Here is a 23,388-nt window from a genome sequence, read left to right as displayed (position 1 = left end):
AAATCAAGGAAAACTTAATAAAGTTGTAAGAAATCTTAAATGTGGCAAATAGTAGCTCACATTATCAATATTTAGCCTTTTAGTACTGTGTCTATACTGTGTATTTTATATTCTTGTGAAAAATGAACTCACTGAAGTTGCTTTACACTTGCTTGGGTCACTAAAGTTTCTTTGGAATTTTAAGTGATGATAAAAAGGGGCTGTATTTCCCCCTGTCACTATATTTAAGCTGCCCTGTAAGGGCTACTATGCTGTGCCTATGTGTGGCATGTGTCAACCCCCAGTTCCTATCTGTGAGGCAAGGGAATTTGGCAGACGTGTCTTGCTCTTTTTCCTAGAAGTGTCTGCATGGAAACACTTGGGAGGAGTTACACACCAAGCTGGCAAGCTGATAAAAGCCTTTATGGGAAGAGTATGTGTACTTCTAATTCTGGTGACAAACTCCCAACAATAGCAGCATGCTGAAGCTTACAGCAATTTGCATTTCACTGTGGACTTGCCAGAAACAAAGCTTGCTATATTTAGACCAACTGGAAGGGAAATCTCAGACACTAATTCAAACCACAAAGGAATAGCATTAACTCCAATCACAACCTTTAAGACAGACCACTGCTACAATAAAAGCACATTGGCTGTGCAAGTGTCACAATATTTGTGACATAAATAGCTTCTTAGAGTATAACTGAGCTACCAAAATATCTCATTTTCAAGGGCATTTTTCTTTTGTCTGTTTAAAACTTAGATCTACAGAAGGATACACTGGGCAATAGAGGGCTACTGGGCCTTACATGCTTTTTATAGTCTCAAGTCCTTTAGAAAACATTTTTTACTTCTCCTTTCATCTCATTTTTTCATTTTACCTCTGTCTCTTCTTTTAATTCTTTTTTTCCTCCCCTCAGCATTGCTACAGCAGCTCTTAAATGACTGGAGTTATTAATTCCATTATTTCAGTGTATTTGTATCTCAATTATAAATCATTTCCGCCCACAGATTTTTACTATTGAAACTGTTTCTTTTTATGAAATTTTGGAAAAAAAAAATACACGTTATTGTAATAACAAGAGCTAGGTAAAATCCTGTTTTCCTTTTAGTTCCAGTTCTGATTGTGGAATTTTAGATGCTGCAGTCAATTGAATTTGCTTTCTGGTGGTCCACTTTGACATTTCTGATTAAGATTAATATTTAGGGTTCATCTGAGAAGGCAGTCCATTTAGCAAGAATTTGGGGAACTTGCTGACAAGAACTTGAAAATACTTTTGGAAAGAAACAAATTAATTTTGCTGATTACTGTATGCAGTATCCTAAAGCTACCTATATTTTATGTTCATGTGTTTATGATACTTCATAAAAATGCTTCTTTCAAGCCAAATCTCAGAAATGAACATTACAGCATTTTCCTGTAGTCTGGAGCATATTTTAGTACACCTTCAGCATTTGGAAAGTAAAATAGGCAGATAGAATCTTCTGAATTCATGTTCCAATGAGCTGCACTTTGTTTTGCAAAGTCTTACTTGTGCAAATGGTTCATATAAGCAGGGGACTTCAGCATCTTTCCACATATTGTTGCCCTTCAATTGCTCTGATAGTTAATTTTATTCATTAAAGTTAATTATTAATCTGCTTATTAAGCTGTCATAACATAGCTATGCTTTTAGTTTAGGTAGCTGTGTTTTGTTCACAAAAGTTAGTCAAAGAAAACATCTGTATTTTCTGCCTCACACTTTGATTAAGTAGTAATGAAATACGCCTATTGTTTTTTATTAATTCCCTATCTTTAAAAATGCAATTTCTATAGCCTTTGACTTTTTTCTATACAGATTTAGTCTAATCATTGAGATTTTGTTTTCCAAGTTATTTCCTCACTGTTTTCTTCTTTTAGTCGTTCTCAAATGAAAAAATTATTTTGCATAAAAACTCTTTAAAATTGTGTTGTATTTACTGGAAAATTTGCTATCATGTTTAATGTTATTATTGTCCTATGATTGTGTAGATAACAGGAATATTACTTTGTTTATTTTCAGACGTTTGGAACAAAATCTCATCAAAGTCATTCCCCCTGGAGCTTTTACCCAGTACAAGAAGCTTAAAAGAATGTAAGTTTTAATAACAAGACCAACATGCAAGAGCAATCATGAATTTTCTAGCTTCAAGTTCAGTATCTCTATTTTAGAAACATATTGGCATTTTTTATGTTGAAATCGGTGGGGACTGCGCAGATAATCTCTTCAAAGTGTAAGTAGCAATGAAAGTTGGTTCAGGATGCCTAACAGTGCATGAAATCCTTAGTAATGTCTGATTTCATTTCCCATTATGAAAGAAGGCGAGCCAATTAGTTGTTAGTCTGTTCAAACCACATCTACTTCCTCATGAAAAAAAAAACCAAAAAACAAAAGTTCTATTTTTTTCATTCATTCTGGTATCTGTGCACAACTTCAACTTAATTGACTCCAGTTATAGCAGGAGTGCATATTCTTGCAAAGTAGGTAGGATTTTTTGTAGTGCATTCAGTGTAGTGCATTGGAATCCGTGTTGGTCTTTATTTTTATTTTTAAGTGATATATGAAAGATGTGACAGCAGTCCAGCGATACAGATGATGGTAAGAAAGGTACTTGTGCTTCTCTATGAGATCAGAATATTGGTGAGTGCCACTGGACCAGTAGCTTCCAGCAGTCATTCAGGCTTTGTAGCTCAGTGATAACACTGCTTAAAAAGGTACCTTTACAGTTTGTGTTTTCTGATGTAAACAATACTGTTATGTAGAAACTGTCAGCTCCTTTCAGAGAATATCCTGGATTATCAGAAGATGGTATCTTCTTCACATAAGATACTAGAAACTGAAATGAGTTTGCTCTGTACCTTTGGAGCTAGGGGTAGAATTACTGTGTTTGCCAGTCTAAACTTAGCGAGTTCCTGGAGCTGAAGAGCTGTGAATATGGATCTTAATATTTAACAGGTCAAATCATCAATCTTAGAGAGTCTCTATTCTTCTGTCTCACTTTCAGTATAGCTGTATGTATTTTTAAAGAAGCACTGTATTAGATAGTAAGATGGTAATTTCAGTGAAAAATGACAGATCCGTTTTCAGTGGCCTAGCCTGTAACTTTTTCATTACTGAAGTCACTACTTAATTCTTTCTGAGGTATGACTAATTTTAGATTTAGGCAATGTTCTACTGTCCTTTCATTTTTCATAACTGGTGAATTCTAGTTTCATGGAAGTCAACAAAAAATGTTCTTTAACTTGTCTAGCAGCTCAACCTGATGCTGCAGTTGCTGTGTGAAATGATTAATGTTAGAATTTCACAGCAGAATTCCATTACCAAATTGTGTTCATGGCTTTCTGTATAGTTGGCATACTCACTAAGAACTGGACTCATAGTTAAATAGTAAGTTATTGTGCCAGATGATCTCTGTCAAAGCTCAGTTAGCATGACACCATTTTGTGGAAGAGCTTGGGGTTGAGAGCTAGGCTGCAGAATAACCCCTAACAAACATGGTGCTTTGCCATGTGGTGATTGACCTGTGTCCTTTCTAGAGTTTTATTCCTACTCTATTCCTGCTCTAAAATGAACATTATGACTTTTTCTCCAGGTGAATAAATATGAAAGAATGTTAGGGATAATAGAGTGCTCGCTTGCAGTACTCTAAGTATTTTGATTTGTTTGCTGTGTATTTGCTGCAAGATACTGCAATTTCCTTTTCTTAAATAATTGGATAACTGGGTTTAATTTTTAGGTAAGAGCCGTTCATCCAAGACAATCTTGATAGGACTTGATAGTAAGAGATTATTATGCTAGCAGAAAATATATGTATATTGATTCAAGTTTTATATTTGCATCTAGCTGAACTATGCTATTTAAAATGCCTCTTCAATAGCATCCAGCATATGCAAGTTTTTTTAGTCACAGTTTTTTAGCAAAGGTGCTAAAAAACTTTGTTATCCAGGGCTTTATCATAACTGTCTACATCTTCTCAGACAATTAGTTACCTGAACTTAAATGTATCTAGCTCAAAGAATATTTGGCACATATATTAGGTCTCAAATATGCAGCTGAATTATGTAGTCTGGGATGATGGTTCTCCTGATTTTGGGACAGATGTAACAGTTCCTACCTCTGTCATCAGTTCTTCAAGAGATTTAGAAGAGGTTTGAGGGGCTTAAAGGAGATACATTCCACCTCCAGAATTAGAAGTTGTTCTCATTATTGGGTGAAGCATCCAAGTCCAGTCAGTCACACCATTTTGAATTCATGTACACAAAAGTTGTACTTCTACCACAGTTCTGTAACCCCTAGCCTATGAATTCCGAAGTTTATGGCATTACCTTGTGTTTCGTCTTAGTTATTCTGTAACTTTTAACTATCAAGTTTGTAGCAAAAGGCTAGGAGCCAAGTACATAGAGCTACTTCAAAAGACATGACTGTGCCTCTCTAGTTCTGGTGCCTGTAGTGGCATCCGATGTTGTCAAATTAATTTTTCTATATATTGGCAGAAAATGCATTGTGATTTCAGTCTTCTCAGTAGCTGTGTGACATTTCTACTTTTGTTAAAAACTAAACTACATATGATATGAATCTTTATTGAGTATTCTAGTCCAATGAGAACAGTCCATTTTGCACGTTAGAGATAATCAAGTAATCTGTTTCTAATAATGTTAGTCAACAAAGAGCATATTCAGCCATGCTATTAATAATATTTGCATTTGGCTGTATCTAAAAATAAATGTTTTTTTTCAAAACCTTTTACAGTAAAGGCATTTAAGCTGTACAGTCTTATGTTATACAGTGACTCAGGCTGTCCTTGCTCCCATGATACAACATCAAAACCATTTCATGTCCCTAACTGCTAACTGAGCACATCCTCCCACCAAGCTGGGCTGAACGGTCTTTTGAAAGATTTCTACTGTACTGTCAGTGGTGCAGCAAGACTACTATTCTCTGCCCCTGTAGAATCCTGGTAAGTTGATTGTTTCCAGCTAAAAATCCACATTTCCACTGTGGCATTCAGAGATCCCTGAATTATGAAAATGAGACTTATGTCATCTTAATTGACTTAGCTGTGCACATTAAAACAATCCATATCTCTTTTTTTGGATGGAAATCGAGCATGGAATAGAATGATCTCTACCAAAGCAGACCAAAGAGAGGGAAGAAAAATAAAAAAACATAATTTCATCTCTTTGCCTTGGTCAAGTCAGAAGGAGGTGGAGCCTCTTTGTACAACAGCAGTGGAGCTTGGGCTATAATGGAAAGGAAATAATTATCTTCTAATGCTGATTTTAGTGCATCTGCATGAAGTGAGTGAGTGTCATTACCCAGCATGGCATTCATGCATGTTCAGGCACCATTAGTTAGGCACTCATTAGCATCCAGACATGGGGAGAGAGAAAGGATGGAAATATTGAAATGCAGCAAATCAAGAGAATAGTACTGAAAATACTTGTTTAAGAAACTAGATATCTCTTAGATAAACACAGCCTTGCTGCCATTCTTCTGGTGCCTACCTCATGTTGACACTGGTGATTCCACCATCCTCCTTAATGCGTGTCTGCCGTCACTTTCCAGCTACCTTAGGGCCTTTCCTCACCTTACCCATCTTGTCAAATAATCATAAACCATGATCTGTTCCATTATGAACATAATGCATGACAATCTTTATGCTTTCTATGCTTGAGAACCAACCCACAGAGTCAAAGTGCTTTCTCCATTATTAGTAGTTCTTAAAATGGTTTGATCAAAACTTTTTTTCATTGGGCTACACTGTTGTTCTTCAAAGCTCTTCGTTAAAAGACTTTGTTTCCATGTCCATAAAATGAAAGAAATTATTAACAGAGGAGCTGCTGATTTATTGAAGCTATGGTCAGTTGTACAGACAAATGTTTTCTGATGATTGCTTATCTGTGTCCTTATATAGTTCGTAATTTCTCTGAGGTAGTATGATCTTTTGATTCTGTTTTCATATTGGGTATATTTTTCCAATAAACTACAGCAAAGATCTTTTCCTCAGATTCCTGTTTACAAATGTTTTTTTAATCCTCCCTTCTCTTTACAGAGACATCAGCAAGAATCAAATATCTGAAATTGCGCCTGATGCATTCAAAGGCTTGAAGTCTCTCGTTTCATTGTAAGTAGTAAATGGAACTGCATGGGCTTGCATTTAAGAGAAATAAAAAGGATAATGTGGTATCTAGAAGAACTTATGTTTCTGTGTGCAGTTGCCAGTTTGAGTGAAGCATCTGATCTTTTTTAAATTAGAAATTGGTCATGAAGGTTACAAGGAAGAATTGTTTACTAATCTCTAGTAAGTCCTTTTATAGATAAACTCCCTCAAGGTTACTGACTTACTTCAAAGACAGTGCATTAGTTGATCTGTTGCGCATGTGCACCTGCAGGCTAATCTGTGCCCCAAACTCATCACGGCACACCAAGACCTCTTCATACCTCAGATGCTTTTTGATGATGTTACTGGGGGAGAAGTCAGTGAAAATACATACCAAATTTTCCTTCTGTATTAAAGAACTAAGATTACACTGTCTTTTGAGGTTTTTTGGTTGGTTGGTTTTGGTATTGTTTTTTTGTCTGTTGGTTTGGGGTTTTTTTTTTCAAACTAGTTAAGGAAGACCCTGAGGACTGAAGGAAATGTTTGTATTTCTTTGCTGTAATTACTAATGGATAAAGCTGGGAGGGGATGAAAATATTACTACATATAAAAGATAAAAGGAAGGTAGGATCTCATTTCTCTTTATAGAACACAGAAACTGTTTTAGCACCAATTTGAATTTAAATACAGTTATATTTAAACCACAGGGGGCTTTTATTGGTAAAAGGAGCAATATAAAGTCAGAAGCTGCATAGGAAGAATGAACTAGAATAGAGTGTTAGAAGGAGCTCCAAATGTAGAGAAAAGGGGACGCTCAACTGGAATGGTAGTTACCTGGGTTAATTTTAAAGCTTTTTGCTCATTAGTATTCATATAACACAGTTTGATTTTTAAGAGTGTAATTTATTTCTGAAAGCTGCCATATTTAATTCTCAGAATACTGGATAATTCTAACAACCTATATAACTTGTTTACTGTGCTAATATTAGAAGGTTACTCAGTACTAAAGTACATGTAGTCGTCTGAGGCAGAATGCAGAAGGATGGTCCTTTTTTATGCCCTGAATCCAGCCGGGAGAATGCCAGAAATATGTATTAAGTGTTGCTAGCCTTTGTTGTATATATTTAGGGCAGTGATATGCAACATGCTGTGGAAATGGTCAAATCCCTCAGTGCTGTCTGGAAATGTTTCATTAAGAGAATGACTTTTACTGAAAACTACAGTTTTGGCTTAGTATGAAACTACTGCTTGCTGCTGCTGCAATGCTGCAGCTTTCTGGTCTTGGCAAACCTCCTGACTAGGAGCAAGATGGACAGGAAAGACATTTCTACTGGGGTTGATTTCCCGTATCAGAAGGTATTCAACTTTAGCTATAGCGAGTTTAGGTACCCTCAGGTGGCCTCAGGAGTGTGACAGAACACATCAGAGTGCAAATAAGAATATAAACAGGATGAGAAGTGGTAGTGTTTTGACTTGAACACCGAAGCAAGTGAAATGGCTGTGTATTCCTTGCCCAGTCATTCAAAAGTATGTTTCAGGGAAATAATGTTTAAATATGTAAGGTAAGGGCAGCAACAAAACAGTAGTGACCAGCAGGTCAGGGGAGGGGATTGTGCCCCCCTACTCTGCTCTCCTGAGACCTCACCTGGAGTACTGTGTCCAGCTCCAACTATTTCTAAGAGAAATGGAGTAGAAATTCCTGATTCCACACAGTCATTATATGAGTAGGAAACAAAATGCCACTGAAAAACAGCCATGGAGAAAAAACAGGACATTCTGGTGCTAGGTAGACCTGTCTTACAGAATAGACAAGAATAAGGTTCATCCACTGGCAAGTCAGATGTGTTTTCACATCTTTATGACTAATCTCTCTTCAGACTGACTTCTGTCTTTCTAAAAGCCACTTCCATGTGTGGTGAGAAAAGAAAGGAACAGTAAACAAGGGGATATCCATTGGTATCTTGAGCCATTTTTGGCCTAGTCTCTAGTTATTGCAGTTAAAATTAGCATTGTAAATATGGAATTAAACTATAGCTCACTTCTCTCCTTATCCCAAAATGTACATGATGTTTAGAGTAGTATCTTCTCCATGTCAGACACGTAGCTAACTTTGTCTCCTAGCAAAGCTGATCAGTAACTGAACAACCAGGAGCACATAATAATTAGTCGCTGTTTTTGCATTCTATTATGTGCTGTTGTGATGCTCTGATTTGCTGTCTCTTGGCAGCAAATACTGAATAGATTTTATTTTTATTACATGTTAACTTTTTGAGTGTATTTTTAATAAAAAATGTTTTAAATCTAAAATTTCAGGGTCTAGGGGGTAGAAGGATACATGTTTCTGTGCCAGGTTTGCATGGTAGCCAGGACACCTGCATGTCCTGCAACATATGTGAGGGATGTAACTGAACACACATTTTTAGAATTTCTAATGATATAGGCAAGTCTTCAAAAAAGTCAGTTCTTAATTGACCTACAGTTTGCTGTTCTGTGGCCTTTTGAATGTGTTATTTTGTTTGGGGCTTTTGTTTAGTTTCTTTTTCCCCAAAGCTGCTATTCTGGAAACACCAAAGTGCATGCCAGTGCGGACAGGACATAGACAAAGGTGACTGCAATAATGGAGTTTATTGACCCTGGCCAGTCTTTTCTGCAGGCTGACTCATTCACAGCACTGGTTAGGGGCACAGCAGTTGGCACATTTTGAACAAAACCATCTTCCATCAAGAATCTAACCAATATTCCAATGGTCAGACCAATGTTTGTTGTTATGAGTATACTTTCCTGTCCTAAACAAAAAAATGAGAACACTGAATTTTCTGCACTTTCTATTAGAGTAAATGGAAATAAAGAACTCAAGAAATTAGGTGCAATGCATTATGTGTATCCCCTCTCCCTTCCTTTTTACTTCTTTCTGGAGGACCATTTGACTTCAGCCCTGGCATCACAGGCAGATAATGGCATTAGCTAATTTGGCTCTGTGTAGTGCTGAACATGAATATGAATTAGAGACAAGTGCCTGAGCTCTCATGCTGACTTTTGTTTAGCTGTTAATTTGTTTGAATCTTAATTTGCCACATGAACATGAGCCCAATTAGGTTTGAAAATGCTTATTTTCTTTTCATGGCTTCTAAAAATTGAAGCTTTGTTTCATCTTACAAGTTATTTTAATTAGTTTTATTTTGCTCAAAATAATAAAGAGAATGTATGAACACATCCAAGATTTCAAAATCAGAGGAACACTGCACTATGACCTTGACTCTTAATTAAAAGTAAATGAAAAATTACCCTAATCATTTTGATATTTGCATTTAGTAGTACCATAAGTAGCAACTCTGGGTATGAGTGTTGATGTGTCTGTAAGGTTTTACTTAGTAAAAGTGTTTTTAACTCTACAGGCAGAAAAAAGACTCGCTAAGTATGGCATGAGGATTTGTTTACTTCTTTCCATGGTCATTCTATAAACATTAACTTCAAACTCTTTCTTATGTGTTCTTATGTACTACTATGCCTTGCTGATTACCACTGATGATCCTGCTGCTTCACAAAACACAGGTAGACATTCATCTAACATCACAGAACTTATTGTCTAAACTTTGAATACAGATGATGTATACAAATGATGCAGACATATATATATACAGATAATGCTAAAACAATGCCGTTCAGAAAGAGTGGAAAAATGAAATGGAGAGATACTGGATTCTCTGAGCACTTGCTTAATATTTTAACCACTTATGAATATTTTATTTGCAAAGGTTCTGCTTTTGCTTCCTGGTACAGGTACCTACAAGCTCATCTGTACAGTAGTATGAGTGTCAACCATTTGGGTGTTGTTTTAGAGCCCAATACATTTCCAGAGATGTGAATATTATCTCATAAATTGTTTATCTAAATGGACCTGCTATACATTTGAAAGTTCAGCTGTCATTTCTGTCTAGTTTTGGATAGAGCTTAAAAATCTACACACATTGCATGAAATTGTGTTCAGGTTGGAAATTGTGTATGTCTTCTGCAGCTGAAATTAGGAAAAAATTAGAAAAAATCGGTGATACTATCAAGTACTCACAAAATAACACATTGAAAGCTAGCCTCCTGACTCCACAATAGTTAAATGGAAATTATGTTGCATTTGTTTAGAGAAAATATAATGCTAGATGATTATTAGTTTCTTCCATGGCCATTCACTTCCTTCTAAACTACAAAAGTAATGGAAAATGAAATTTTGAGTTTAGATTTTCATATCTAAGTGATGTTAGTTTATTTAGACTCATTTTATCTAGGCTCAGAAATGAGCTCATCTGGGAACTCTCCCACAGAGTTGATATAATTCCAATGGCTGATAAAGAGTGAACTGGATACTCTTTACATACTCTGGGAAGGCCAGAAGGTATTGTAAATTGTCCATCATGGTAAGCATTTGGGTTTTTTTTTTCAGTATTTTTAACTCACTCTAGTATTTTAAATGTTGAAAGATAGGCTAAGTCAGGGTTTCAGCCAACATCCCAGCCTCACATGGCTGTTTGATTCATTGCTAGCATATTATTTCACAGTAGAAAGCTAGTGAATTAACCTGTTTAGTGACACATGAGCAACAAAGTTTTGGCATAAGCTGTCTTATAGTTATTTACCATGTCCTAGGAAGTGTGTAGAAATTACATATATGCTGTTTTCCCCAGTATGAAGTCTATGAAAATGTTAAGTAAGGCACAAAGTTTTCAGGGTTAGCCTAATCTTCTCTTTTACCAGGACCTGTCTAAGCTCCCACCTCACTTCCTGATTGCAACAAATTGTATTAACTTGCACTTATAACGTGAGTAAATACTGTAGCAGTGATTGAAATTCAGGTGTATCTGTCATACATGAATTTGCTCTGATCCCTGGGTAACATTGTAGCATAATGGTTTTGTCTGTTTTTCCCTTTATTCAGTATCTGATTATACTATTTGTGCATTTTTCCATTAAAGAGTTTTCCATTAAAACTAAACCATGGCCACCAGGTTATATATATCTATGGTTGAATAATTATACATAGTGACTCTCATTTCTGTTATTAAACCCTTTGTGATTTTTTTAACTATACCTAAATTATTTTTTAATTTCTCAAATGTATGTCTGTTTCCAGTTCAGGGTAAGTTTCTTTCTGCTAGCTGGTTGAAATTGTAACAGCAGCTGGTGAACCTGTACTACTTTATCCAAAGATTCTTGTGTCACATTTTATGCCTATTATTATATCTCAAGAGATTCAGTTTTATGAAATTTTATCTACAAGCAGCTTGTACTCCGTGGCTTTTAAGTTCAGTATCATTGAGTAGAATTCTAGTGTTTTGCATAAAGCAATGTTCCTTTCAATGGTTAAAATCTTTCTGAAAAGGGTAGAAGAAAAGCCCTCAAAAAAAAAAAAAAAGATATTTCAGGTACAGGTTTTGGATGATGTCCGGTTTCTACATTAAGAATTCTTTCCAACACCATACAAAGCCTGAATCATAACAACTCATTTAATACCATGTGCTTCTCTGAAAAGAAAATGAGATCAGTAGTTAAGCGAAATGCCCACAGATCCCAAGCACAGCGCACGAGATCAATGAAGATGATGATGCAAAGATGTGAGATGACACTAAACCAGTCTGTTACTTAAGATTAATTTTGTCTTCCTGTATCTTTCAGAGTGCTGTATGGAAACAAGATCACAGAGATTCCCCAGGGCCTTCTTGATGATCTTGTATCTCTGCAGCTGCTGTAAGTGTGATCCCTTCCTCTTCCTTATTTTACAGACTAGTTCAATTTATGGGTTTTTCAGCTTCTAGCATTAATATAATCACCTTTTCCACAGAAAACTCACTGAGACTTGCTTGTCTGTTGTTCCTGTATCAGGCAAGAGGGAGGCAAGAGTTTAATAAAAAAGAAAGGTGCCAACAGTTTTATAGCATAGTATGTATAATGGGTGATAGACACACTGAGGATTTAAGCGTGGGGAGGAAATGAGAGAGTCAATAAAGCCCAAGAAAGGAAATTTGGTCACCAGCTGATGTGTGAGTGGGGTACTATCTGACTGTTTTTATGCATATAGCATTTGTGGTTGAATATTTAGATCCTTAAAGGGCTACTCTGTTGAAAGTACCAGCACACACAAGCAAAATGGCAGTATGAAAGATCTTACTGATGTGAGTCCTGTTCAGTTCTCTATTCTTATTATGACAAAAGTTGCAAGAGAAATTATCTCAGAATGTATTATGCATTTGAAGTTTTGACGCCATATGTGATTTCACACAGTCATGGGCAGGGATAAGTTATATATTGAACACTCTTTGATATTTATTAAGGTAGCACAAAAAATTTCTAAAGACAAACGTGAGGTTGGAAATTTTGTCACTCGTCTCCATAATCACACTGGGAACCAGTGACTCCTTCAAAAAGAAGGAAACCAGCTACTATTTCAGCCAGTCAGTGGAGTGAGCAGAAGGGAAGAGAGTTTAATATGTGTTCCTAACAGTCTGTTTACCATCATGCATGATGCACTCAGAAAAGTAAGGTGATATATGATAAACTGATCAATTCTGGCTTACATCACATACAACCCTCCACACCCAAACAATAAATTATACAAAATATAACATTAAAAAGTGCCTTTTACAATGTGTTTTAAAGTCTTTCTGACTTGCTATAACCAGAAATTAATATCCAAAAGGTACCATTGCCATTCCATTTTCCACTCTATGGTTGCAGTCTTTGCTGTTTATTATAGGCTATTTTAAAATAAGCAGAGCAAAGTCAAATCACTAATATGTGCAGTGGTGGAAATTGCTCTTGATTTTATGTGAAGGACCATTCAGATGCCTAATTTATCCATGAGATCTTAGTTGCAAACATGGACCCACCTTATTCTAGAAAAGGACAAGCAGGAGCACGTCTGGTTTGTTTATGACAGTCCTTGAGCTGTGACAGTGGAAGCTGTTCATCTCCTGCACACAGACAGTTATGTCTTCTTCACCTTTTGCACATACTTTTTCTGGCAGCTCCTCTTCTCTTTGCTGTGCCATGCCTCACAAGTTTGTTATAACTTCAGTGTCTTCGTGGCTAGCCTGTACAATAAGAGAAGGCTGTATTTAGAGGGGGAGGTAGATTGCCACATTATGAGAAAAATGAGCATGAAAGTGCTCAGAAGCTGGGACTCAGTACATGTGGGTAGAGCTGACGTGTCAGACTCAGGCTGTGTGTGGGACAATAAAGATGCTGTGAGCAAAAGGCAAGCTAAAACTTAACTTGTTACTTGGACTCTGAGGAAGAAACTATCTTTAAAAAAAAAAATCTAAGCTTTATCATACTTATACTACACCCCCCCATGTTTACCAGTTAAAATGATAGGTGCTCCATCTGATCTTTCCCACCAGAAGAAAAAAAACAAAATATCTCAATTCATGGCTGTGTTATAAAATGTGGGTCGAGACCTTTCACAGAAAGCATTACACAGGATCCAGTGCCTTTATACTATAGTCCTTGTGTGTAAGTAGTGCAGACTTTCAATGACTTAGATATTTAAGCCCAAATACAGTAATTTTCCAGTCTGAATTAGCTGAAGTGATGCTTTTTTAAGGTGGCAAGACCTAAATACCAGAGAAAGATTAGGAAGTGTTTTACTCCAACTTTAAATATTCTTGAGCTGAGATGTAAACAGATTGCTCTTTTATTGGATTCCCAGAGTATTGTGTCTCTGGAGCATGACAGTCTTCTTCAAAGTGTTTGTAAAGTAGCTCTTGGCAAGGACACTATTGAATGATCACACATTAAATGCAAACAAGTTCATACTTTCCTTATCATGGCTTTGAAGCAGCTACGATGGGATTGCTTGTAGTATATTAATAGATCCAAACAAAAAAACCAAACCAAACCAAAAAAAGTATTCTCTGATTTTAAACCTGCAGCTGAACAGTTGGAGGGGTGCCCTGTGATTAGATCTAGTTTAGTGTTTAGTGGGTTCTAGATTGGATTTCTTCTTATTAGTCTGGGGACACACTGATAAGAATGCTCTCATTAAGATATCCTGGTAGCCAGTATAATTTCCTGAGCTTCAGCTGGAGCATTTTTGAAAATATACTGCTGTGTTGGAAAAGGAGTACACAATTAGAAAAAGGGAGTCATTGTGGGTCCTGTATAAAATTGTTGACATTGTATTTGGAAGAAAAAAAAATATTACTGGGAAATAGCAGAGCAGATAATATTGTTACTTACTGTTTTGGATAGGACTCATCAGAGTCTCTCAGAAATGTCATTATCTTACTGTTTAAATAGACGTTCACAATATAGGCTCAGCTTATTCTACTTCCATTCTGGCAGAATGGTTTTGTTAAAGTGTCTTACACCTGCAGACAGTACCACTGAGGTCAGAAACACTGTAGCTGGGTAAAATAATGCTCAGCTCAGGCATGAGGGCATCTTGAACTGTCCTGTTTGACTTCAGCGTATTGGAAATGTAGAATCCAGGACAAGTTTTAGACCACCTGGCATTAGAATTCTGTATTTCTGTTGTACAAGGCAGAGGAAGATAAGCCAGTATTGCATTTTATTTGTCAAGAAAAGAAGTAGGCATGGTTAGATAAAAGTTGCATCAGCTTTTTTTGTTTGTATTTTTTTCAAACCCTATTGGTTTAATTTAAAGTTTTGTTTCTGAGGTCTTCATTATAATCAGACATCTTCCATTTCACTATTGGATTTCTGTCAAATTACTGATTTCACAAATCTTTTATCTTCCTAAATATGCATTTGTAACCAACACAGCAAGCAAACATTAGTGTACAAGTCCAACTGTGTATCTGTTCAGTGGAACAGGAGCTTTTCATGGACCACGTAATTTACCTTATCCTATTTGAAGTTTCCAGGATAGAGGATGCTCTAAAGCTACTGGAGCTACTGTAACCTATCCTCATAGATGTTTTGGCAGACTGGATCAAGTGTCTCCTGAGAATTTTAGGTCATTTTGGATTAGAGTTTTACTGTTATCCAGAAGGGGATAGAAAGGGATAACTGGAGTCAGATACCTTTTTCAGAATTTTTTTTGTTTTTTTGGTTTTTTGGTTCATTTTTTGTTTTTTTAACAATAAACTGAAAAAAAAAGTATATAAATGCCCAAATACAGAAATTACAGTTTCCCATTTCCAAGTACTTTAAAGCACAGTAGTCCCTCCTCCTTCCCTTAGCAATCTTTTGATCTTTAATTGATACATAAAATCTTGCTCCATGGAGTTCTTTATTTGTCTCATGGAGAAGAGAGAAGAGACATTAAAGAGACTTTCTGACTTGATATAAAGGGAAACATGTTTACAATGATAAGTCAAGATCTAGAGGAGCCTGCCCAGAGAAGTTATACTTTCTCTGTCCTAGAAGATTTTAAAGACCAGATTGAATAAAACTAAGCAACCTGGTATGACCTTACAGCTCACCCATGTTTGTGCAGACTATCAAGACAAGAAACTCCTCAGGCTTCCTGCCATTCTAAATGTGATTCTGTGATTCGATGAAATAATTATTTCTTGGGTAAAGCAAATATCTGCATTAAACATCTATAATTTTGCCATGCTTTGAGTGGGGCTCAGACCAGATGACCTCTGGACATCCTTTGCAACCTATGTTGTTTCTGGGTTTGGTGATTCCAAATTCTTAGCAAAATCACACAGGAGCTTTTCCCTTGATTACTCAGAAATATTCCTGGCTGCAGTGCACATACAATAAACCCCTCATCTTTCTACTCTAGGACATAATACTGTCTGCATAGACCTGTTTAATAGCTTTAGAATTGTTTTCAAGCTGTTTGCCTCAAGCTTTTTTCCTTCAGATTTCTGCATTTAGACTGCTATTGTGGTAATATTGCTAATCTCAATAACTGCTGTTGAAGTGAGGGAGCAGCATCTGCCAGACACAGAAATACAATTACAGTCAGGCACTAATGAAAGACTGCAACAGCATCTGCCTTTTCTGTGTCATTCCTGTAGCTTGTTTGCACGCAGCTTCCCAAAACAACTGCTAGTTTATACGTCAGTGTGTAATTGATTATCTCCTCTGATGCCAGTGCTCCAATTGGACACACCTGGTAGAAACCTTTCAGGTTATTAGTGCACAAGAAGCTAATGCCCTTATAGTGGAGGAAGTGGAGGAAATGTGTTGGTTTTGCAGTGCATCTGAATTATCATGTGGTTTTCTATAAGCAGCTGTGAGCTTATTTGCAGACGAAAATTGGACAATACTGAATTCTGAGTATCTGGCCAGAAATCCAGATACTATGACAACACATGCTTACAATTCTCCAGGTTGTAACATGAGTACTGCAGGATTGTTTAATGAATGGTGTTCGGCTGGAGTTGCAGTCTTTTGGTTCAGAAAAGAAAGGAGGCCTTTAAAATCTCTCCAAAACAGTAATGTCAGACTGTGATCTGGGCTTCCATCTTGACTCATTATGAGCATGTGACTTTTCAAATTTAATTTATATTGAATAAATTTTTCATCACCATCACCCAGTTTCCTGAACACGGGGAAATACTTGAAGCTAGTTCAAGCAAGCATGATGATGATTTCACACTGGTTATTATTAACTGAAGCACTGACAGACTCTTCAGCCATCATATTAGAAAATGTAAATTTCAGTAGATGTCTAAATATCTTAATAAAGTGAGAGGCATTCAAAGTCTACAATCTAGGCCATTAAAAAACGTTCCTGGAACCTAATATATTTTGCCAATAAGTAAGTAGGGGCACTCACAATCCTGTCATTAGCTGTTGCTTGAAATTGACTGCTGGGAGGGCAAAGTACTTAACTAGATACTTATATATTGGCACTTGAGCTGTTCTCCTATGAATAGTTGTGTTAAAGGTGACACTTGATTCTCTATAAATATCAAAAGAAAATTCTAGAAAGGAAAAAACAAACAAGCAAACAAAAATGTAAAAAAAATCTTGGGCTTTTTCTAATGGGTATTTTATATCCTAAGGAATCTTTTTTTCTGAGCCTTAAAGGTAAAACCTTTAACTATTTATATTTTATACAAGTCATGTATATTCACTTTGTATTCTGCTGTTATTTGCTACCCATGCAGACAACTTCATTTCTCTTCTTTACAAGTCTCCTATGCATTTCACATTTGTGTTTTTCTGGTGAGTTCTGATTTTTCCCAGTGGAACCTGGCATGTGGGATGTGCCAACCAGTTCATGGAATGCCAAACATTTTCCTTTTTATGGTCTTGTGGTTGCTGTCAAAACACAAAGCTAGTAAAAAGAAAGGCTTCCGGTGGCTCTGGGCAACCTTTGTCCCTGACATTTTCATTTTGGCTCATTGACGTACCTAGGATGATTTCTGGTTCAATTTGTAGCAACAGAAATCAACCTGCAGTCTCTTGCAGTATGTGTTGCTAGGCTGCCATTTCATTCTCTGAGCTGTGTGGTTATTTGCTGATAGTTTGATTTCCTAAGTTCACTGAGCTGAAAATACAAACATTTCTAAAGGTAAAAGCAATAGAAACACCCCCACTTGCTCTTAAAAAACTGTTTTTTCAATAGTTTGGGTTTGGAGTTCAAAATGTTAATCACTTGAAACTGTGCTTGGGCATATAATTCTATTATGGGACCATCTTAATTATGCAGATGGTACTTTTTAGTATCTGATACAATTACAGTGCCAATTCAGTACACATTCATTCAGAAGCCTTAGAAGAAATGTTAATATTTTGATGTGTATGAACAAACCTACTTTTTGAGGAAACACTTTCAGTGATCTACAAACCACAAAGTCTTTAACCATTCTGCTGTATTCTGCGGTGGCCCTAGGTAGGCTTACAAGAGATATCTACATGTTTTAACATATCCAGAGGGAAGAAAATGGAGACAAGTTAATAATCCATCATCCCTCTCAATAGCGAGTTGGTTTATTTCTGTTTGAATTTTTGCCCTCCTTTTGAATGTTGCACCCCATCTGGGGGCTGTGTATAAATCTCATCCAATCAAGCTGACAACAAAATAGGAAGATTAGTGGAATTTACTTTCACCCTAAATAGGCACAAAATAAATACCATGTAATTCTTGTTAAATAAGACTCAGCTTCTAATATTGCTCCTTCTGTTGGTGTGAGTCCAATGAAAAGGAACCCTTGGTATGTTTTTGAGTAGTATAGTTTACTTAAACACTTCCTTAGTGTTTAAGGAAGATCACTGTTTCTGCTTCCTGGAATATGTTTTTCTCAACTGCCTTTGTGTTTAAATAAATAAATAAATAAATAAATAGTTGTAACCAATTTTAACTCCATGTGAGGCCAGCCTTGAATATCTAATTAGTAATGAGATGCCACTGGGGAACTGTGAGAGTGAAGAAAGATTAAGCAAAGAATTGGAATTTAGATAGGGGACTATCCACAGAGGGGATATTTTAAAACAACTGAGAGTTTTGAAAGGAATGTAAACCTAAATTCTTCTGTCTAAAAGTCATCCTCTAACTCACAGTAACTTTGAGGAAAAAAAAATTATGAGTGATTTATTCTTAATTCTCACGGGTTTTAACTTCCCCTCTAACCTTGCTCTTTTCTCACTGGTTCTTATCAGAAATAGGTAATTAATCTATCTCATGATCCACTCAGTATGGACACATCTGAATTTCTGTAGCGTGCACAATAAGTCCTCTTTAGACTTAGGTACTGCAGATATATTGTGTAGATGGTGTGTAGAATAGGTGTTGACTACTCAGAAAAGCTGTGTGGTACCTCTGAAATGTCTCTTCTAAATAGGCTGTATGGGAACTTTCATGTTTCAAATTACCTTCTCTTCTCTGATGTTTAAAGGAGAGAGCTCCTGCTTTTTTGGCTGTATATATAGGACCATTTTCTCTCATTTTCAGTGTTTGGCTTTTACAGAAATGTCACAGATTGTATCACCATGAATCAGGTCATGGAAAATTGATGCCAGAAAAACTTGTCACATTTTGATTTCTAATTTACAACACTGAGTTTATTTGGGTTGTGTTGAAACTAATTAAAATTAATTCCAGTCATATGAATTCACTGCAGTTCTAGGTCAGCTTTGCTCTGAGTGTTTATTAAGTGGAATCACAAGGACAGGTGGCAGAAGCCGAAGGATTTATAATGCCAAGGTGCATGTTGGGAAAGTTTTCAAACTCAGTAGCTCATTCTGTGATTCTGCCTTCTAATGACTTGTTCATCTGTTCTTTATGGAAAAGATAAGGTGCAAGCATAAAAGAGAAATGCTTAATGTAGAAGAACCAAGCAAGAATGAAAGTTGCTTTGGGTTGTACATAAAAATGTCTGTAAGAAGCAAGTAGTAAGAGATGACATTGATGTCTGCTGTTGGGGCAAAAGTCACAGAAGTCAAATCAATGGGAGTAACTGTTCCTGTAGCCTAATATGAGCATTACCCTGTTACTTCTGGTGGAGCCAATAGTAGTGTGGATTGGGTGTCAGTACAGAAATCCAGGTTACAGAGAGATCACACTAGGGCTGCATATGATTTTGTAAAATTAATTTCTGTATTAGTTCATGTCAAAATGTAACCTCACTTGCCTCTCATTGCCTTCTATGGGACTTTCTCCTATCTAAGGTCAAACTTTTTTTTCCACAACAAACAAAAAAGAAGAAAATGCAGGTATACTGATAATAGGTAGCACTGTTATATGTCTGTATATTCCCCAGCTGTGAAAGTGCTAGTGTTGACTATGATTTTTTTTTTCTTATTATTAATGTAGCAGGCAAGTGAAGAGCATTAAATGTGTGTTGACTTTGGTGCCTGTGTTAATATTTTTAGAATTATTCCCAAATATCAGTCTATATTTATTTATTACAAGATTAATGAATTATAACCCTTTCCTCTGTTTTCAGGCTTCTCAATGCCAATAAAATCAACTGCCTGAGGGTAAACACATTCCAAGGTCTGCATAATCTCAAACTGCTATCTCTTTATGACAACAAACTGCAGACCATCAGCAAGGGGCTTTTTGCACCTCTCCGATCGATACAGACGCTGTGAGTATGCAGGCATATCATAAGTGACAGCTCTTTCTTTTTCCCTTAAAGATGTTGCTTGGCTTTGCAAAGGCTCTGCACCCAACATAAAGACAATTTGGAAGATACCCAGAGGTAGCAGCCCCTCCTCTTCTGACAGAAATAAAAGGAGTTAAAAAAAAAAAACAAAAAAAAACAACTGCATAAATTCAGCACAGCACATCCAGCTATAGATACAGCCTGCCCATAGAGATATAAATGCCATAAGTGTACTGCACTCCCAAAGTCATTCCTGTTGTTTGTTGAGAACATGACATGTAAATTTGACTCTACTATATATAAACTTTGACCTTGCTGCTTCTCACCAAGACACTTTTTCAGAAGTGTTTTGATTCATTCTTCCATTTGCAGATTCTTTTAATACCATAGACTAACAGTTTTTAAAATGAGCTAATGAGCAGGCGTCTGTCCTTACTGGGGCTGTGACCTGATCTACGGATAGTGACTTCTGAAACCATATTTCCGCTGACATTCCGCTTGACAGAAATGGTACATTGTATTACTTGGTCCATTATCAAAATCCTCTAAATATATTCTGTAAGTTTTTGAATTGGAGGCATTAGGAGAGGGCAGATCAAAATTAAAAAATTATAGTGAAAATATAGACAAGACTCAGTATTTTACAGCAAAATGTTTCATCCGGAAGCTATGATTAGTAAGATAGTAAGGTAAATGGTACTTCCTCAGAGCTGAAGTTGGCAGCCTGATATAAATAAAAACCAAGGAAAAACCCTCTACCTCATATTTGAATTCATATATATTTGTGTCTGCATATAAGACTCTGTGTGTTTATTTAGTATATGTATTTCCAGTATTAAATATAAATGTGTATGTCTATGAGTACATTCTATAATATATATGCACATTTTATATGTATATATACATACACATACTAAAGTGCTGAAAAAAAAATATATACATGTACATATATGTATATATTATATATTAATACTGGACTTGCATTGGCCAAATTAGTTCTATAAATGTTTTAATTCATATAAAAATGAGCATGATTTCTAGCAGCAGGGATTCCTGCTATGTCCTCAGGCAGCCACAATCACAACCTTTATTTCCAACAGATATCTGGCCAGTATGTATGGCTACAAATCATTAAGGCATTAGAATAATCCTGGAACCCCCTGCCTTGAGTGTACTTTCTTCTGCTGTAGCATATTTGTACACATAGATAAGGTTGACTGAGAAGGTTCATTTACAGAAGTATTTAGGATGTGTCACATTTAACAACAAAACCACCTTTAAGGTATAAAAAATTCTCTTTTGTTTCCATGGGGTTTTATTGGTACTCCTGGTGGCTGTTACTTTGACCTTGCTGCTTCTCACCAAGACAATTTCTCAGCAGTGTTTTGATTCATTCTCCCATTTGTAGTACTCCAAGTGATTGCCATTGTCTGCCTTTTTTCTAGAGCTACAAAGCCAGTCCCATCTACTGCCTTGAAATGCTTGTTGGTTCTTTTAACCTTTCATAGCAGAAAAGACTCTTGTACAAAAATAATCTTTGGTTTCTTCAGGCACTTTCTGTTACGTGTGCTTTCACTTTCCATTCCTTGACAGCCCTTGCCCTGCAGTATTTTATACTCCTGTTAAGTGGGAGTTCATAAATATAACTGCAGCCTGAAAAGAAAAGATGTTTCTAGAGTTGGGAAAAACACATTAGCAGAAAGAACGCACAGTTCTCCTGAGGCTGTAACATTATGCCTCTATCCAAACCAAATTAAAACATCTGTCTTATCAACTGGTTTTGGAGTTATTGGAGAACCACATCCTGCTCACTTGGAAGGCAGAGGGACTGGTGCAAGTCATTTTAGGTGAGATCAGAATCTGGCTTTGGGAGAGACCTGAAAACACATTCTTGATACAGTGCTTAGCTTTGTGAAGCAGATTGAATCATAACAGCAGTAAAGAAATGCTGTTTCTCCCTAAGATATTTCTATGAACAAAATCTAAGTGTCTGTTTCAAATCAATGCTATAATTTCCAGTTGTGTTGGAAATATGTTGTGCAAGTTTTTGTGAAGGACAGATTCAAGTTCTACCTTACAAAACAACTCAGTCTCAATAAAAATTTTTGGTCCAGGAAAAATACATACGGGAAGTACTATTATGCATGATAAATACATGTAAATATCAGTTTCACTCTTGGGAAAAAATCTCTAGATTGCTGCTGATTTTGCCCACAGATTCAAGACACTTCACTAATTCACATTTTGAGCCCTAAGAAGTGGAGCTTGTCAATAAAATTTCTTTTAATCAAGGATACTAAATTATCTTCAGGTCAGTTGCATCTAAAAAGTTGCATTTCTCTCAGAAGACAGCATATCAAACTCTCAGGAGAAAACACTGCACTTTGTAGACAGGAAGTCTGTGTCCTTTAAGCAGGACACAGATAGCTTTGCTATCTTAATTTTTGTTTCCTCTGCGAAAGGATTTGCAACAGGTTTAATGAGCTATGAAATGTGATTGCTACAGAATCCTCCCATTCATGTGCAGCTCTGTGTGGCTTCCGCCAGGCCTGGGTCTTTGGAAGCTCATTCAATTACTCTACTCTTCAGGTCTGAGTTTGTGAGAAACAGTGATGGAGGCCAGTGTCACAGGTCACTTCTGATTAAACATCCCATCCTTCTTGCAGACATTTAGCTCAGAATCCATTTGTGTGCGACTGCCATTTGAAGTGGCTGGCTGATTACCTGCAGGATAATCCGATAGAAACCAGCGGCACTCGGTGCAGCAATCCGCGTCGCCTTGCCAACAAACGCATCAGCCAGATCAAGAGCAAGAAGTTCCGCTGCTCAGGTAATTCATTTATCCAGGCTGGACTGTGCTTTCAATTCAGAAATAAGCAGGTTCAGGGAGCCTGCTAATCAAATCTGCAGGACAGTGTTTGCTATAATGGGTATTACAGAGCATCTTTGAAAATTAAATTTGGAAAATTCAGTTAGTTCTCCAGAAATCGAATTACTTTATAGATTAAAAAATAAAAAGGAAACAAAACATGCAAGGGGGGCAGTCTATAGCTAGCTTCTGCATGTCTCTTAAAAACACAGAATAGAAAAAAGGAAAAGTTTGTGACATTTCATTTTAAAGAATTTACTAGGCTGCTAATGGTCTAAGGAAAACAATGAAGATGTGTATGAATCCATGTGGCATATATCATATTTTAAAGGGATGGAAGGTGGATGGATCATCATTTGTGTTCAGGCAGAACTCTTAAGGACCTTAATGGGAGAT

The 23,388-nt window shown here is 36.5% G+C and overlaps 1 protein-coding gene across 1 annotated transcript in view; it reads left to right on the top strand.

The window, feature by feature from the left end:
• The window catches only part of SLIT3 (slit guidance ligand 3), a 433,718-nt gene that overhangs the window by 290,414 nt on the left and 119,916 nt on the right, over positions 1 to 23,388 (top strand). Inside the window, 5 exon segments of the mRNA XM_008503402.2 lie at positions 2,022 to 2,093; positions 6,052 to 6,123; positions 11,764 to 11,835; positions 19,962 to 20,105; positions 22,790 to 22,953. Of these exon segments, the coding sequence (XP_008501624.2) occupies positions 2,022 to 2,093; positions 6,052 to 6,123; positions 11,764 to 11,835; positions 19,962 to 20,105; positions 22,790 to 22,953 (524 nt within the window).

The sequence above is a fragment of the Calypte anna genome, chromosome 13, assembly GCF_003957555.1.
Source record: "Calypte anna isolate BGI_N300 chromosome 13, bCalAnn1_v1.p, whole genome shotgun sequence".
NCBI lineage: Eukaryota > Metazoa > Chordata > Aves > Apodiformes > Trochilidae > Calypte > Calypte anna.
The sequence above is the reverse complement of the archived record's forward strand: the minus strand, read 5'-3'. Positions and strand labels throughout refer to the sequence as shown.